Genomic DNA, 19,406 nt, shown 5'->3' on the forward strand with positions numbered 1-19,406 from the left:
GGATTTAACAAGTAAATTCACCATTCCACGCAGAAATTCAGACATCGTGGCTATACTATATGATTTATGAATCTCAGTTTACGTGAACCTGATAATGCTCCAGCTGATTTATTCATAGGCCACAATAGTGCTCACTTACGTGCTGCAGTACACAGGACGTCCCAAATGCCATTTTTGGACTTGATGGGTGTTTCGCAGCTCTGATGTAATCATATGCATGCATGTACGGCTTGGACTTTTCAGCAAAGTTTGCTTTACTACCAAGGATGTTCCTTTAAAATAGTCATGAGATGGTGGGAAAAATAAGTCTCAGACAAATGGCTGGGTTGATAAATGAGTTTCATCTAAGTAGACTTTCAGTACTGCTGCATGAGTTTGGGTAGTGGTCATATCATGAACCTGACTTTTCATTCTGGACAACAGTATTCAAATCAGTCATCTGGCATTGTTGGTCAAGCCTCAGGAGGGATAAGCCTTTCACTGTCAGGCTAGAAGACAAAACTGTGGCAGGAAATCAACCATAGATCAATGAAATTAAAATCATACATATTTCAAATTCCACTACATGCTCATCCTAGGAATTTATGAGCACATTCCAGGTTTTACAGAAAAGAGAGGTATTCTTTCATTACTCTCCAGTTCATGAGTATTTTGTTTTTCATATTATCTTACGGACATTTTAGTAGATAGGAAAAATTGTACCCCTGTGGGTGAATACAAACGAACTATCTGCGACCTGAGAAAATGTTTAGCTACTGTCTAACTTCACGGTGACAGCCACAACTGGTAACATCGTATGCATGTGAAGTTTTATTAAGGCCAACTTGGTAGTAGTATTTCTTTGGTCTTACCCTTTCAGCCTTATAAACAAGTTGCTACTCAGCTTTCATATTAGAGGAGCATCACTTTAAAGATTCTTTATTCTTCTTGAAAGCTCTCCTAAGACAAAAACTGGATCTTGGCGCAGGTGATCCGTCTCAGCTGACTCAAAGGGGAGGTTGAGATATACTGTACCAGTTTTCCAGGGTAAAATACCTGATGGTAACTTGCTAGCTTCTCATCTGAATGTCCAAATTAGAAATATATTTTTAAATCACTTTTCAAGGGAATTGACCGAAGCAGCTCCCCCTGCTGTGACAGCACTCAGTATTTGTCAATTAACCATTAACTATAACCAGCAAATGGCGAATCATTTAACAAGTTAAAAAAGTAACACTAATAATATAAAGGGATCAGGTGTCTCTGAGCTGGCATAGTTAGAGGCGCTTAAGTAAAGTTTCCAACACATGCACAGATAAATTTCCAGGGGGATATGTATTTATAACCTCCAAATAAACAAGCTTCAGATAAACATCATGTTTTCTACTATGTAAATTAACTTATCCAAGTTAGTATGATCTATTCTTACTAAGGGAATTGTGGGATGCAGTATACAGCACATCGGGTGTTAACTGAGCTAGTATCTGATTAGTTATATGTTGTACTCAATAGCACAATCATTTTACCTTTATTATGTTTTTGGAATTTTTTGATGGTTAGTCCATTATCCTGGACCAACAGGTAGTTTCCTCTCTATTGCTGCGGCATCCAGCTAACTATGAAATTAAGAGTGTAACTGGAGTAGTTTTCTATGTAAATACCAGAAAAAAGGCCAGAGAAAACATACACAATGACTACATATCTAATTAACAATAACTAAGTTTACTATATTCTATTTCTAAAACAGTAAAGACTTTTTGTTGGTCTGAAGTCAGTATAATGAAAAATAGTAAGCTGGCCATTGGATCGTGTGAGTTTAAGTAATAAATTAGTAATTATACTTAATATATCTATTATATTATATAATATATATAAACATAATAACATGGAGACTTGTTAACATAGCAGATTAATAGATACCTAAACTTTCTTTGGAATTTTATGGTTCTTTGTACAAACATATTGAGAGAGAAAAAAATGTTTAATTTCAGCAGTTTATAATTTAATTCTCCTTTACTATGATTTTTTTCAAACTTATACGCCCTATTAATTAAAATTGGTAACTGCTAATGTCACATGTAAAAATCTCAAGCCTTTTTTTAATTTAGCCATCCTTGTGATCATTGCTTAGAAACTGGGAATGTGCATTATAGAGCCTAATTACTGCCAGCTGTAATTAGCAGATAAATAATACTGTCAACATTTTTTTCTTAGGATTTCCATTGCTTCGGATATGTTTGATTTTACTGTCTAATATAAGATGGCCCATTCTTTTTACATGATCATTATTCCAAGCTATATTTCCTATGCTTGGCTCTGCTTTTAGCAGACTCAATAAATAATTATCGTCTTATATCCCTTTCCCCTTTTGCTCCTTCTTCCCACCCTCATCAGTATGAAATGGTTCCCACAGGGAAGAATGTGTCTTTTTGCCTTCTTTGATTATTTAGTGGTCACTCCTTTGTTAGCTTCTTATTCTCTTCACGACTTTCTTGAATCAGTTGTACACAATGTTGTACAACCAGCGTAGTCTATGTCACAGAAAGAGTAAAGCAGGAAGACCATCTATCAGGTCTTCCAGAATAAACTTACTCTCTGAAGAGACATTAGCCTCAATCTCTAAATTTATTGGTTTTTAACATGGAGGCTGAACTAAGAATCTCCGGAAGAAATGGCTGAAAGCCCAAAACAAATACTGCTGGGGCCCAGGGGCCTCTATTCCAGACAAGTGAATCAACTCTGAGCAGATGGCCTCAGCATCCGTATTAATAAAAACTCCATAGGTGATTATAATTTTGGTCCAGATGCTGAGAAACACTATGCTCACCATGAAGCTAAAGAGCTCCAAAAAACATATAATACTGACAAGCTAAGTGAGATTTGGATTAATTTCCCCAAGGGATAGTCTTCATCCTTCTGAAATCTAAAACCTTCCCTAATCTCCCAAATTTCTCTTCCCCCAAGAAAATACATTATTTTGGAAAGGCTCAAAGCAATAGCTATTATAAGCTGTAAACATTCACAGTTCACTTAAAGAACTTCCCCCCCTTTAAGACTAAACGAATAGCAAAAATCATTTTGCCAAAAGGAAATGGGTACATAGGAGATTGGACTGTGTAGGTACAGAAGATTAACAAAGATTTTACTTAACTCAATTGATCGGTAATTACTATACACTAAATGAGAATTTGTTACAGCTGAATGTACCTGTCGACTTCTATATACCTGAGTAGAATTAAATAGCAGAAAATGATAAGTAATCAAAGTCAAGTCACACAGAGAAGAGTAATTTTTATCAACCACACTTCCTTGGCATTTTTTTCACATAATGTTTCATTTCACCTCTCAATAATCCAGCACATTAGACAGGGTGATAAGGTTTTTTTCCATATAATAAGTAAAGAAATTCATGGTTGTTAAGTGGCATACACAAGATGTTATAGCTAGTTAGTGCCAGACCCATAGCTAGACTAAAGTTTCCAATATGCCACATCACAACCAATTTCTGGAAGAGTGTCTATGGTGTAAGGCTTCTGAAACAACAAAATATATATAAACATAGGGGAAATCATGTTAAATATTTATGATCTAAGTTGCTGAGATTGTGGCAAATCTTATATTGATTCACTTTGTATTCACTCTTAAAAGGGGAACTGCCTAAAGGATATTTTAACTTCCCTTATTCAAAAAGATGTTGTGACTGTGTCAGGTGTATTATATCACATATAGAACTCACATATACTCTACAAACATTCCATCATATTACTTCCATGAGATTGAATGATACATCAAAGGAAGATCTTTGCAGAGAATAAATTTCTAATAATGTAAGTTTCATTTTGTTGGTCATATTGTTTCAGCAATTACAAATGACCAACTTTCAAAAAGCTATTTATATTAAAGAGGTGGCAGCTTCCCCAGCTTTTCCCTCTCCTCTATTTTTCCTAACAACTAATTTCCTGAAACAATATTTTTCAATTACCTGTTTCAGAAAAGTTACTCACCCATTCTTTCCAAGTGATGATCCATCTGAGAGGGAGAACTGGACACACTGCTGCTGGAGTGGGAAGAGGTCTGGCTCCCAGGACGATGATTCTCTTCCAGACAAGGAGCAGGAGAAGGACTCTCTGGGATCCGCTCCTGACACAAAAGGAAACACAAAAGGAAATGTCATCTATGCGCCAAGTTTTTATGTTGGTTGAGTCTATACATTTGAAATGTTGACCTCTCACTTATTGTGAAAGTGTACTCATCTACAATAATTCGTCTTACAAACATATCTCTTTTTTTTTATTATTATACTTTAAGTTCTAGGGTACATGTGCACAACGTGTAGGTTTGTTACATATGTATACATGAGCCATGTTGGTGTGATGCACCCATTAACTCGTCATTTACATTAGGTATATATCCTAATGCTATCCCTCCCCCCTCCCCACAATAGGACCCGATGTGTGATGTTCCCCTTCACTTCTCAAAAAACATATCTTTAAACAAAATATATTTTGATTCTTGTGAAATTAATAAAATATCATGAGGGCTAAATTATAGAAAAGACAAAAAAGCATATGGTAAAGGGTCAAGAAAAGTTAATTTCCATGTGCTCTCCTAAAACTTCATAAATGATTACTAGTGTAGGTGTGTTTTGAAGGTTATTGTTATTGTAGCTTCTAGATTGATGTAAAGTTCATAGGAAGGCCTGAAGGGTGATACTCCTATCGCATTAAGAAGGAGAACTCCCATATGTAAAGACTTGAGAGGCCTGGAATAAAACTCACAAATCGTGGCACCTGGTACAAGTTGAGCTTTTCTGTGTGGACAAAATTTATGCAAATAATATACTTGTATATTAGATACCTGTAACCTCTCAGACCTTAATAACTTATGTTGAATTCTGTCAACAGAATATTTTAATAGCCTGGGCACGGTGGCTCATGCATGTAATCTCAGCACTTTGGGAGGCCGAAGCGGGTGGATCACCTGAGGTCAGGAGTTCAAGACCAGTCTGAGCAAAATGGTGAAACCCCGTCTCTACTGAAAATACAAAAATCAGCCAGGCATGGTGGCAGGCACCTGTCATCCCAGATATTCGGGAGGCTGAAGCAGAAGACTCCCTTGAACCCAGGAGGCAGACATTGCAGTGAGCTGAAGTTGCACCACTGTACTCCAGTCTGGGCAAAAAGAGCAAAACTCCATCTCAAAAAAGTATATATATTTTAATAGTCACAGTACACGATTATTGTTTTTTCCAAACTTAACACTACTATCTATCAAGGTCACTTCTTCTAGTATTCCATAGATTTTTGTAGTTTTCAGTAATGAATTTTTTTTTTTTTTTTGAGACGGGGTCTTGCTCTGTCACCCAGGCGGGAGTGCAGTGCCCGGATCTCAGGTCCCTGCAAGCTCCGCCTCCCGGGTTTATGCCATTCTCCTGCCTCAGCCTCCCGAGTAGCTGGGACTACAGGAGCCCGCCACCTCGCCCGGCTAGTTTTTTGTATTTTTTAGTAGAGACGGGGTTTCACCGTGTTAGCCAGGATGGTCTCGATCTCCTGACCTCGTGACCCACCCGTCTCCGCCTCCCAAAGTGCTGGGATTACAGGCTTGAGCCACCGCGCCCGGCCAGTAATGAATTTTAATAAAATATTTTTCATACTTTTGCAGTAATTATTATGGCTCTCAAGACTTCTGATTATTAAAATTGCTATAAAACACTGAAGCTATTCACCATGTTTATGCATCACAAATTGATGAATAAATCCAAATCATTAAGTTAATTTGATCAATAAAAGAACCAAAATGCAGTGTTTATGCACATATGCAATAAATGTGACTGGGTGATGGACATGCTGGGACAGAGAATGTTCTATAAAATATTTAATTCATCCATAATAAATTTCTTCAATTAAATGTTGTGTCTAATTATCTGTAATCACATCATTATTCTAATCACCATAACATTAAGAAATAATTTGTCAAATATGTGCTTGTACATTTCGACATTGATTTTGCATGAGAAGCCCAAATAAACCCCCTAAAAACTGTCTGTTTAATGCAAAAGTAATAGCATGAGAGTTAAAATGTATTATTTCATTAGTAGTAGTTAACATTATCCAATGTCTGGCATTGCAGCAGGCACAATGATGCCACCTCCCCAACTTAAAATCTCCAATCCCCACCTTAATCCCAAGAACCTGTGAATTTGTTACTTCACATGGCGGAAGGGACTTTGCAGATGCAATTGAGAATTGTGGAATAGGGAGATTATACTGGATTATCTTAGTGGACCCAATCTAATCACCAGGATTCTAAACTGTGGATGACACAGGCAGAAAAGAAGGGTCAGAAGGAGAAATGACTGCAGAGGAATTGTCACAGAGATGCAACATTGCTGGCTTTGAAGATGGAAGAAGGGAGCCATGAGCAAAGAAATGTGAGTGGCCTTTAACAATAAACACTGGGCACTTCTAGAAGGGGTAGAGAGGGAAAGGGGAAGGGCTGAAAAACTACCTATTAGACACTATAGACACTACCTAGGTGATGGGACCATTAGTACCCTAAACCTCACCATCACATAATATATCCGTGTAAAAAACCTGCACATGTATCCCGTATATCCAAAATAGAAGTTGAAATTATTTTAAAAGAAGAAAAGAAAACAGATAACAGATTCTTCTCTGGAGCCTGTAGAAAGAAATGCAGCACACCTTGACCACACCTCGCTTTTAGCCTAGTGAAACTCATGTCCAACTTCTGACTTACAGAACCCCAAGATAATAAATTTGCACTGTGCTAAACCACTAAATTTGTGGCAATTTGTTATAGCAACAATAGAACACTAATACGGTCATCAATGTAGTATGCATATTTTTAAATTTTCCTTTACATTATTGCTTAGCATTTCATTAACATCCAATAACTTTAGTGAAATGAATAGACTTTGAGTGTATTAGCTGTAGTATATGCTAATTAAATACCAATAATTCTAAATGTATATTACATGTTAAGGACTTTATAGCTGTTGTCATGCCTCCAAAACAATGTTTCCAAACAGAGTAGAATACTGATATATTTCTCTCATATTTAGTATGCAGGAAAATATCTGCTTCTCACATAATGTCTGCCAGGAAAAATAAAAAGAAATATAGAAGCAAAGCAGAAGAAAAGAATCAAGTTTTATCCCCTAATAATTCTATTCACATTTTGGAGGGATGGTACGGGTACTGAAAGCAATATCCATACAGCCCTTCTATCATACGCTTTCAATTTTGAAAAATAAACATGTAGTTTATCAGTTGTGAAATTCAACTTAAACTATAATGCTTTAAAATATATTATTCAAATAGTATGTGTATGCGTGTGTGTACACATACACACACACACGCACACACACACACACACACCAGTGAAAGGAATTTAATATATGTGGCCTTTTGTTTTGTCTTTCATCATTGTGTCTCACTGATTCCACGCCAAAATATGTGCGAAAACTGCAGAACATTTGCTATTTGTGTTTGAATTCCAACACTGAAAATGTCCTTTAAATATGTGTAATTCAGTGAACTATATTTATCTCTAATGGACCTCTGAATGAATGGAGAGGGACAAAGTGCAGCAGTTATTGTGAAAAAATAAAACGGACAAAAGGAAAATCACTGTGTAATAGCAAACTGGCATCACATATACAGCAATGTATGCTGCTGTAATAAAATAAACAATTTTGAGTGATCCATGCAGTTTCATGGTTTAATAAACAAGAGAATCCAACTGACAGTGATACTTGGCCTTGTTCACCCTCCCTAATAAAAGCTGAATGCTCATTATGAATACATAAAAATCATAAGAGCACCTATACGAATAGAAAATATCATGAATGTTAACAAAAATGAAATTGATATTAACTCATATTAAGAAAAAATAGTGGATTCCTCTAACATATTTAAAATTAGCATAGGATCAAACAATATAAACTCCAATAATTTACACTGAAACTCCTTTGCATTTTCAGTAGCATCTTATGTGAAACAATGAACTAACTTTGAGAACGTAATTTAGAAGGTGACTATTAAGAGTGACAGTAACATTTTGCATGAAGCAAATTTTCTCCTTTAAGATTTTGTAGCCTGTACTTACCAAATTTGATCAAGGTTCAGTCCATTGTTATTTTTCTAAGACAGCACAGAAGTCAGACTTTTTATACCACGCAAACCATGTTATGTGAATGCAGTGTCTCATATTGATTAAGAATTAGGTGTTGTGTTTTTTTCTAATCTCTGTGGAAGTGGAATGTTTAAATTCTCCTAAAATAATGAATAATTATATGAAGAATTTCTTCTTTGCAAGTAAACAGATCCATTTCTTAGCCCTGTAATAAGTATGCATCTATTTAGCTACTTAACTGCAATATGCTTTGGTTCATTAGGTGGCTACTGTTGTGTCTCAGCCTAGTTAAAATTTCACAGCAAGTTAATCTGTTTTACTACAAATGAGAACACAAGCGATAATGTTTTCACCATTTGCCAAACACAGGGTTAACAGTATTTGCAACAAATCAATAAGTACATTTAAAAAGGAAACTTGCAAATCTAAAACCTCAATCATTTTTACTAATTGATAAGTTCATTTACATGGCATTTATGACTTTTACAACCCTGTTACTTTTCACGTATTTAATTTATGCTCCATCGAAAACAACTGTAGCTCCTATGAACCACAGAAGTCTTCTCCAAATCCAAAGTAGCAAAGGACAGAGATTTCCAAAATGTATACATTCTCACAATTCCTATTTTTCCCTGTAATTAGTAATACTATCTTCAATAATAACTCAGATTCTGACGTGTACTTACATAGTTCAAGGACTTTGCTTAAAAAAAATAAGTTTTATAGAAAATGTTATTAATTAGTACATACAATCCCTTCTTCTACTATACCAGTTCTTTTCTTTAGAGGTATATCACAAATGGTTAAAATGATGCCCATTATATCAAATTATTTGAAAGTACATTTGAACCTTCATAAAGGATGGGACAATGTTTAGAAAACTGAGTTTTTTATCACAGTCAATTTGGCTTAGGATTCAGTTTATTGGCACTAAAGTATCAACTCTGACCATGTTCATAGAGGCCATTTATTTCATTTCAATATATTGTTTTGCATTCTTGGAAATATGGAAGTATACACAGAATTTACGAAGTACTAACACATTTGTGCTAAGTATCTCTACCATGTGGTAATATGTATGTGCACATGTTCCATTGCCTTTTAAAAACAACTGTGTCAACGTTGAATTGCCTCTGATATTTTATTATATTGATTTCTTTCAAGAATTCAGTAGAATTATGTAATATATGTCTTATTTTTATTTAGTGTGACTTCAACTCTCATTGTAATTACTCTTCCAAATGTTAATCTATTAATGAGTTCCTCAAGGATTTAATGGCATTTTGCTGCTGAAGAGTGGCTTTTGGAAGTTTATTTGAATGCTGGATATTTTATTCATGTATTCGTCTTGATATTTCATATTTAATTGATATGCTTCTTCTGTGTTGTCACCAGAGTTCTGCAGAAACAGAACAGATTGTAACTTGAAAGACTTTAATAATAAAACTGGAGACAGTAAAATAAAATTTGCTCTTTGTTATTACCAACTTGGCTTACCACTAAATAGGGGGAGTAATTTGATGCCCAAAGTTGGTTTATCTAAAAACTTTGGAAGCATGACACTTTATGGATGTTTATGAAACAATTTAAGAATTGGTCTGTGTTCTACAATCAGCAATTTACCATTGAATTTAAATTAACAATGATGAATATAGCAAAGTTTTCATAAACTTAAAAAATGGAAAAGGGCTCTTGAGGTTAAAAGGAAAATTATGCAATTTAGTAATTGTTAAACTCCCTATTCCAGGGTAGAAGCTATCACAACATCTGTATTTCATTAGTCTATGAAACAGTGAGTCCACAATACTCTTATCTTGTTTCTCAAGGAGTGTTTAAGAAACTCACCACTCAGAAAAAATTTCTAGATATTGGGAGCTTTCACTCTTCAGCGGTTTTGAAGGCATAATTGTAATCCTGAATTAGAAGAGGCAACATAATATCATGCATAAAAAATAATGCCAGATTGGGGGTGCAGCTGGAATACGTAAGCATGAGAGTGGAAAATAATACACACAACCTATGGGTGACCGATGTGGTGTTTGAACAAAGAATCCTCTCCTCTCTTTAATGTGATGAACTTGTCCTGGAAAAGGCTCACAGATTAAGGGAATCAGCCATAATATCTGACCATAGCCTAAAATACCTTCAAGTGGGAGAATGGATTGTTCAGTGGGAAAAATGCATGGTTTCCAAGTTATGTTGTGGACTTGTAACTCTGCCTCCCACCTACCTACCCACCCACCCAAACAAACAAACAAACACAAACAACCCTTAATGCCCACTCAATGCATCTTCATCTCATGCTCTGAGATAGTAATAGCTTTCTCTTTCCACAGAGCACTTAGACTGAGACCCAAGTAGTGATTTTTGTCAGTGAATTTGAATTATCACACAAAAACCTCTCTGTGTTGACTAATTTTAATACCAGATGTTCACATGCTAACGCCACTGCCGTGTGACCATTTCCTATCAATTCATTAATCGCCAGCTGCTCAGCCAAACAAGAAACAGAGCTAATCAGATGGTGTTGGTAAACTGCCAAATAACAGCTTCCAACTTAAATTTCTTAAATGTGTTATCAGAAAAAAGCTATGGCACACTGACATTACACAGTTTCCCACAAATAGAGAAAAATGTATTGTAAGACACTTAAATGTCAAACAGGGAATAGAATTCCATACCAGTAAGGTATCTGACCTATTTTTGTCTTCATGATTTTGCCACATTCAATAATATAATTTAAGGATTAATAGTCTTGCAAGCCTAATGATCATAATGCAATTCCAATTCATGTTATAGCTATATTATTTATTAGCAACACATGCAAATAGTTGAGCCAACACCAAAGGGATCTGAGCCAGAACTAAAATTTGCCATGTGCCTTGTGTAGCAATATTCCCAAACTATCTACTGACAGAAAACAACAAGAAACATTTATTTGCAACTTGTAACGTCTTTTTCACTTTTGGATTTAAAGTCTGTATTAGTAATAATAATTTATGTTGGAAACACTCCCCAAAGTTTAATATCCAGTGACTCCTTTAGCTTTCATTCACTCATGCAACAAATATTTATTGACTGCCTGATGTACCCCACTGGGGATGAAAGGCAGGCATATGTGTGTTTTCATATGCATTGTAGGTGCCCATGGTGCAAACTATACTAAATAATTCACATGTAAACATTCAAATATTATTTAAAATTAAACACCAACCAGATCAAACTTGATATTTAATTGGGCACCCTTCTCCAGCCCCCATCAGGCTCATAATCTTTATTCTGGGGTATCAAATCAAGGCAACTATCACAGGTAAATCAATGTTGTAGGCCAATAACTGTAGGTGAATTTAAAGGTGGAGGCTCCCGTTGTCCCATTACTGATGAGAGAATATACAGAAGAACCTACATAGAGGAAGCTACCTCTATCTCATGCTAGTTTTTGACCACAATATGGTTTTCTACTTACTACTATTTCTGTATGGATTCTTGAATATAAAATATTGGTTAATACGTGCTGTGCACTTAGTAGGTGCCAAACATTACTCTAAATGTGTTAACATGCTTTATCTCACTTAGGCTCGTGTTAACACTATAAAGTAGGTACAATTATCATCCCCATTTCATTGGGACCATGAGGCAATCTGAGACACAGGTGGGTTAATTAATTTGCCTAAGGTCACATAACAAGGAATAGTAAAACCAGGATTCAAATCCAGGCAGATAGCAACTATACCATACTACCTCTAATGAAATCGGCTTCTGAATGCATCTTATTTAACTAACAAATTATGACGGCTCTAGCCAGAAGTGGTCCTTTTGGGGGTGGAGCCTATCTATGTCTGTTTCTTTTCTGTGTTTTGGACAAAGCAATATGACAGAGTCTTTTGCATACATTCAACATTTGCTAAATCAGTGAATTCTGTTTTCTAACAGAAAGTGATGAAGATAATAGTACAATAAACCAAAAGTCAACAGTAGCTGTCCTTTCTGGGTAACCGAAAGTATAATTTCAAGACGCTTGCTGATTTTTAAATCTTTATTATCCTTTTTTGTTCTCAAAATGATGGATGGTTCTAGACCTTCCATTCACCCTATTTAATGGAGTTCTGTTCAATGGAACTTTCTCCAATGATGAAAACATTCTATAATTGTGCTGTCTAATACAATAGCCACAAATAACATGTGGCTATTGAGCACCTGAAATGTGACTAATTCAGTAACTGAAGTTTGAATTTTATATTTTTATTTAAGTTAAAATACCAACACATACCTAATGGCTACCATTATGGGCAGTGTTGCTATAGTAGATATATCCTATGCATCTAAGATGCACTGTTAATTATTTAAATCCATGGAGGCAAGGAAATCTATCAGACTATGTAAGAAATACATATTTTCTTTGGAATATAAGCTTCTAAAAGTTATATCACTTCTGAGACCTAAAATGAAAAAGACTTACCAGGTGTATTTTCCTCGTTGTGACAGCTTTCCACCATTTGAGGACATTTGCAGGCATCCACACTTCTAATCCCAAACTTTTTTTTTTAAACCTAATATTTACATCTGATAAAAAAATGATCCAAATCATTAAGCTAAAACTCCCTTCCAATTTAATACCATTCTCTGTAAAGGGTATAAATTAAACTGTAAGACAAACTTTATTCATTCCTTTATAGAGAATTCTCAAACAATCTAGTTAATGTGTTATGCCTTTGTTTGAAGGTAATTGAAAAGTAAACTGTTGGAAAAGATTTTTTTGCTTGCTTTGCTTAATAGATATAAGAAAGTTGCCATGGAGAGTCTGAAGTGAACCCATTTCATATTTAGTATAATATGTTTTAAAAGGAGGCTGTCTGCCTTGGACACTGCCTCAACTGGAGCCATTGCAAAATTCATTAATTTTTGTGAACCGGATTGTTAAGCTGTTGGTGACCTGAAATTTGCCATGATATGAAATATCTACACCAAAAAAATTGCAATGTTATAATAGACAGATTATCTTTCTTATTTCTGATTTGTTTTGTTTTTGAGAGTGGTTTATTAGGCATTCAGTAGATGCTGGCCCATAAAATTATAAAATCTGAAACACTGAATGTAATAAGTCTATTATAGAAATTAGAAGTTTTTCTTTCTCCTAACATTCAACCATTCCTGATTAAGCCAAATATTAAGTTCATGAATAATACACCAAGTTCTGTGTTCATTTGAGCCCTATGAAGCAATTCAAAAAAAAAACTAGACTTGTAACTTCTGAAAATAAATGTATTTTGTGAGATGCAGCTCATCACAGTTGCATATATCCCATAGCTTCTTTAAGGAATCTGAAAAATAAGAGACAAAATAGCACACTACAAATCACCCCAGTATTAAAATTTAAGCAATGTGAAGGTAGAATAAGTAGAAATAATTATATGGTAGTATTCACTTCTTTTTATAACTCAAAACCCTGGTCTCATAGGGCATAAAAGCAACTCTATCATGTTTTCAAAAGAAAAAAATACGGTTCATTTTGTCTATCAATACTTAAGTAAGAATTATATATATTATTTTATTTTGTTCATTATTTGGTCTCTCCCATTTAAATCATAAACCTTGAGCACGACCTGGATACACAATAGTGATTCAATGAATAGAAAACAAAAAATTGAATAACCAACAATTTTTTAAAACCAGATACCAGTGCTTCATCTGATCAATGTAATGTTAAACAAATAAGCCTGCATAGCGAATGACAAATTGACTTATGATTAAAATGAAAAGTTAACACAGCTTACAGATTAGCCTAATCAATTTTCAGATGGTAAACTATAATTTAAATAAAACTTTATATGTAATATAGAAGTAAAGTATAAGAAAGCAAAGATCCAATTTGCAGAAAGGAAAACTGAAGTGCAGAAATATTTTAAAAGTTGCTCCTAGGACCTTTGTCTAGAAATACTAAATGTTAGAAATAAGTATGATTTGTATAGCCAGTCATTTATTAACTTGATATATTCTATGCAGCATATAATCCTATTATTCAAAGAATATACTAGAAGACTAGCTTCCAGTGGAATTAGTGATCTAAGTGTTATGATCATCAGTGACAAGCATTAGCACAGGCATCAGCTTAACATAAACCAAGCTAAAGAAGAGTGGCATGTGTTTAGAAGGACACTGAAAACATGTTTCAATATCACAGCTTGCTTTTTTTTTAATCCCAGGGATTTTAAAAAATGATATGGCAAAAAGGATGTCTTATGCAGTTCTTGCATTCCTACAAATAAATACCTGATACTGGGTAATTTATAAAAAAAGAGATGTAATTGGCTCATGGTTCTGCAGGATGCACAGGAAGAATAGCACTCGTATCTGCTTCTCAAGAGGCCTCAGGAAGTATTTACTCATGGAAGTTGAAGCAGGAGCAGGCATATCACATGGCTAGAGCAGGAACAAGGGTGGGGAGGTAGGCGCAACACATTTTTAAATAACCAGATCTCATGTGAACTCAGAGTGAGAGCTCACGTAGCACCAGGGGGATGGCCTGAGACATTCACAAGGGATTTGCCCCCATAATCCAAATACCTCTCATCAGATCCCACCTCCAACATTGGGGATTACATTTCAATAGGAGATTTGAGCAGAAACAAATATCCAAACTATATCATTCCACCCCTAGAATCCCCCAAATCTCTTGTCCTTTTCACATTGCAAAGTAAAATCATGCCTTTCCAACAGTCCCCAAAAGTCTTGGTTTGTTTCAGCATTAACTCAAAAGTCCAAAGTCCAAAGTCTCATGTGAGACAAAGCACGTCCTTTCCACCTATGAGCCTATAAACCTAATTGCTTACTTAAAACCAATTAATTCAAATTACTTACTTCCAAGATACAACAGGAGTATAGGCATTGGGTAAACGTTCATGTTCTAAAAGAGAGAAATCAGCCGAAAGAAAGGCCCCGCACAAGTTCAAAACCCTGCAGGGCAGTCATTAAATCTTAAAGCTCCAGAATAATCTCCCTTGACTTCATGTCCCACATCCCACAAAATAACCTCCCTTGACTCCATGTCCCAACTGCCCTTAACTCCAGGGAACACTAATGCAAGTGGTGGGCTCCTGAGGCCTTGGGCAGCTCTGTCCCTGTGGCTTTATAGAGTTCAGACCCTGTGCTGCTCTCACAGGTTGTTGTGCATCTGTGGCTTTTCCATACTGAAGTTGTAAACTGCCAGTGGATCTACCATTCTAGGGTCTTGGAACCAGTGGCCCCTTTCTCATCGCTGCACTAGGCAGTGCCCCAGTGGGGACTCTGTGTCAAGGCTCCAATCCCATATTTTCCCTCTGCACTGCCCTAGTAGAGGTTCTCTGTGAGGGCGCTGCCCCTGCAGCAGGCTTCTGCCTGGACACCCAGGCCTTCTCATACGTTTTCTGAAACCTAACAAAGGCTACTAAGTCTCATCCACTCAAGCATTCTGTGTGTCTGTAGTATTAACACCACACAGAAGCTGCCAAGGGATATGGTGGCTTGTGTCCTCTGGAGTAGTGGCAAGAGCATTATCTGGGGTCCTTTGAGCTGAGGCTGGAGCTAGAGCAGCTGAGATGCAGGCAGCTGTGTCCCAAGGCTGTGCAGGGCAGCAGAGCCCTGGGCCTGGCCCAAGAAATAATTCTTCCCTCCTAGGCCTCTAGGCCTGTGATGAAGGGGCTGCATGAAGTTCTATAAAATACCTTTGAGGTCTTTTTCTCATTGTCTTGGATATTAGCACTTAGCTTTCTTTTAGATATGCAAATATGTCTAGCAAATGGTTGCTCCATAGCCTGCTTTTATTTCTCTCCCATAAAAGCTTTTTCCTTTTTTTGCCACACAGCTAAGCTGCAAATTTTCCAAACTTTAATGCTCTGTTTCCTGTTTAAATACAAGTTCCAACTTTTCATTATTTCTTTGCTTCCACATAAGAGCATATGTTGTTAGAAGCAGCCAGGCCACATCTTGAACACTTTGATGCTTAGAAGTTTCTTATGCCAGATACCCTAGGTCATCACTCTCAAGTTCAAACTTCCACAGATCCCTAGAGCATGAACAGGATGCAAACCAGGATCTTTGTTAAGGTATAACACATGTGAAATTTGCTCCAGTTCCAAATAAATTCTTCATTTCTATCTGAGACCTCAGCAGCCTAGACTTTACTGTCCATATCCTAATCAGCATTTTGGTCACCACCATTTAATCAGTCTCTAATAAGTACCAAACTTTTCCTCATCTTTCTGTCTTATTTTGAGCCCTCCAAATTCTTCCAACCTCTGCCCATTACCCAGTTCTAAAGTTGGCTTCACATTTCAAGGTATCTTTACAACAATGTTTTATCCCTCAGTACCAGTTTTCTGTATTAGGCATTTCTTGCATTGCTATAAACAAACACCTGACAAAGGGGAACCTATAAGGAAAAAGGTTTAATTGGCTCATGGTTTTGCAGGTTGTGCAGGAAGCATATCACTGGCACCTGCTTTGGGGAGGCCTCAGGAAACTTTTACTTATGGTGGATGGTGAAGTGGGGGCAGACATATCACATGACCAGAGCAGGAGCAAGAGAATGTGATGGGGCACGTGCCACAGCCTTTTAAACAACTAGATCTTGTGTGAACTCAGAGTGAGAGCTCACTTTTCACCACAGAGATGCCCCAAGCCATTCATGGGGGATCCACCCTCATGATCCAAACACCTTCCACCAAGCCCAGGCTCCAACATTGTGGATTACATTTCAACATGAGATTTGGGTGAGGACAAATATCCAAACTATATCAAAAGGTAATTTTGATCTGAAAGAAAAAAATGACAATATGAGTAATGTAAACATTTCAAAATAATTTGGTAGCGCTTTCTATAAATTTTCACAAGTTTTATATAACTAAACACAAATTTTGGACCCTTTTTATAATGTGCCCTACTCTCATACTGCATCTTTCAAATTCTGAGTATTGTTTTTCTGTAGGTGTGTTTTAAATCGATTATAGTATACACAGCAAAGAGGTTTTGGGAAAGGCCACTGTGACTTTTCTTAATTCATAGTGGATTTGTCAGAAGGAAATCAAATTTCATAGTGAAGACATTTACTTCTAATAATTAAATGTTAAATATTCTGATAATGCATATTTGGAAAGACAGTTTACCTACATGGTAAAAATGATATAAAAGACCTGGTGAATTCAACTAAGATATTTTGTAAAGTAATGAGTTATACAAATTTAAATATTTGTTTTATTATGTAAAACTGCTAGGATTATAAAATTTAAAGAACAGTGAGCAGATACTCACATTTCAAACAGACTGTCTAAAAGAGAACAGTAAAATTCAACAGAGACTCATGGGAAACCCCAAAGCAAGTAATGAGAGGGTTTGAAGCAGCTTACCAGGATGGGGGCTTGCTGGGGACCAAGAAAAGCTCCTGGACATGGGGAAAAGGTAAGGGAGAAACTCCCCAGGACTCCACACTCCTGCAACAGACTTTAGCAATCTTGGCTTATAGAAGAACCCATCAACCAACACAGGCCTTGAGCCTAACATAGGGAGTTGCCTAGTGATTGGACAAGGGTGTTGCTCCAGAAAGGGAATCCACCCAAAATCCCACAGGCTTCCAATCTCAGAGCAGCTTCAACCTTGAACCATTCTGAGAGACTAGATACCAAGGATCTAGATCCTCCTCCGAGGCAGCACTGACAAGGCTGTTGCCATTGCCAACACTGGACTGAGGAAGGATCTGGGAAACTGAGTGCTCCCACACACCGTTAGGACAATCTCTACCACCCTACTTGAGGCTGCTGTAAGACTGAGGCATAAGCAGACTTCACTTTCTGCAGCTTCTTATCCATGCTGCTGCTGCAAGGTTGAGGCATAAGCAGACTTCACTTTCCACAGCTTCTTATCCATGCTGCTCACCTGAGAGGTACACCACTCTGTCTGGTTATGGACCCACACCTGGTGCAATTTTGAGAGTGTAACACTGGGCTGTGCCCCACCACTGGGCAGAGTTTGAGCTGACTCTGCTGCATCTGCCACCTGGCAGACACTCCTGAAACAATTCCCTCTCCCCTGCTACAGCTGCTGTGAGATCAAGATGTGGACAGGCTGTACTTTCCAGAGTTACCTGCCCCTCCAGCTATAAGGAGCCCCACCCTCCCTGATGGCAGGTCTACAGCACAGCCATGACAGTCCATTCCTGAGAATTCCACTGGTGGCATGAGGACAACCCCACTTTTGCTTATCACAGACAGCACCTGAAGTCACTACTTTCAAGGAAATGTCTCCTTGCCTAGACCCATATCCCCAGCACTCAAGCACGCCATGCAGGACCCAGGAAGTTTCCCATCCTAGTTTATTATTGCTGGCACTTGATTGCTGCTTCCAGAGTCTGAAGTCATACTGACCCAATCTACCAATACCACAACAGATGACACCCACCCACATGTGCTATCAGCTGGCCAGGTGAACGAGCCTCCACAACCAATTGCAGGCACCAGCAACACGAGCACAAACCACTTGATTTCAAGTGGGTTGCTCCATCTTCACTACTGCATTTAGTCACATCACACCAGCAGTCCAGGGGTCCTGGGAACCTGCCCAAATGCATGGCCCACCACTGTCATTACCAGCATCCAAACAAGCTACCCAGAGGCTCACAAATTGGCCCTTCAGGACTCATGAACACTAGTGCCTGTGTAAGCTGCTCTGGGGACTAAGAACAGGCAGATTCAGCCTATTGATGCCATCATTACTCTCTGAAGAATGATCTGTCTCGCATCCCATTCCTACAGCAAAATTTCAGCACAGGCTTAACACATAACTGTACCGTAACCCATGGAGGAAATCACAGATACCAATGACCCTGTATATTACAGAAAATATTGTATAGATTACACTACCGTGGGCACCCAAAGTCAAAGCCAAAGTATCCGACTCAACCAATAACATATATACACTTTCAGCAAAAATTTCCTGTATAAAAGCAGTTTCAAAAACTTGGAAAAAGCTACTGTTACACCAGGAAGCATGATAAGCAAGGAAATATGACACAATAAAACCATAAAAAATTGATCAGGAAAAGAAATGAATCACAAAGAAATTATTGAATGACAGATAAAATATTCAAAATGTTAATTTTAGAGAAGCTCAATGACAGGCAAGAGAAATCTGAAAACAAATGCAAATAAATTGGAAAATCAATTCAGGACATAAATGAGAAATTTTCCAAGGAGACAGATACCGTTTTTTTTTTTTTTTTAAAAAAAAAAAAAAAAAAAAAA

The 19,406-nt window shown here is 36.9% G+C and overlaps 1 protein-coding gene across 1 annotated transcript in view; it reads right to left on the reverse strand.

The window, feature by feature from the left end:
* DACH2 (dachshund family transcription factor 2) overlaps positions 1 to 19,406 on the reverse strand; it is a gene marked incomplete at its 3' end in the record, with an annotated part of 115,366 nt that overhangs the window by 72,075 nt on the left and 23,885 nt on the right. Inside the window, exon 4 of the mRNA XM_017885622.1 lies at positions 3,984 to 4,119. Coding sequence (XP_017741111.1) covers positions 3,984 to 4,119 — 136 coding nt within the window. The remainder of the gene's footprint in view (positions 1 to 3,983; positions 4,120 to 19,406) is intronic.

Source organism: Rhinopithecus bieti, unplaced genomic scaffold (genome assembly GCF_001698545.2).
Source record: "Rhinopithecus bieti isolate Rb0 unplaced genomic scaffold, ASM169854v2 scaffold_15361, whole genome shotgun sequence".
Lineage (NCBI taxonomy): Eukaryota > Metazoa > Chordata > Mammalia > Primates > Cercopithecidae > Rhinopithecus > Rhinopithecus bieti.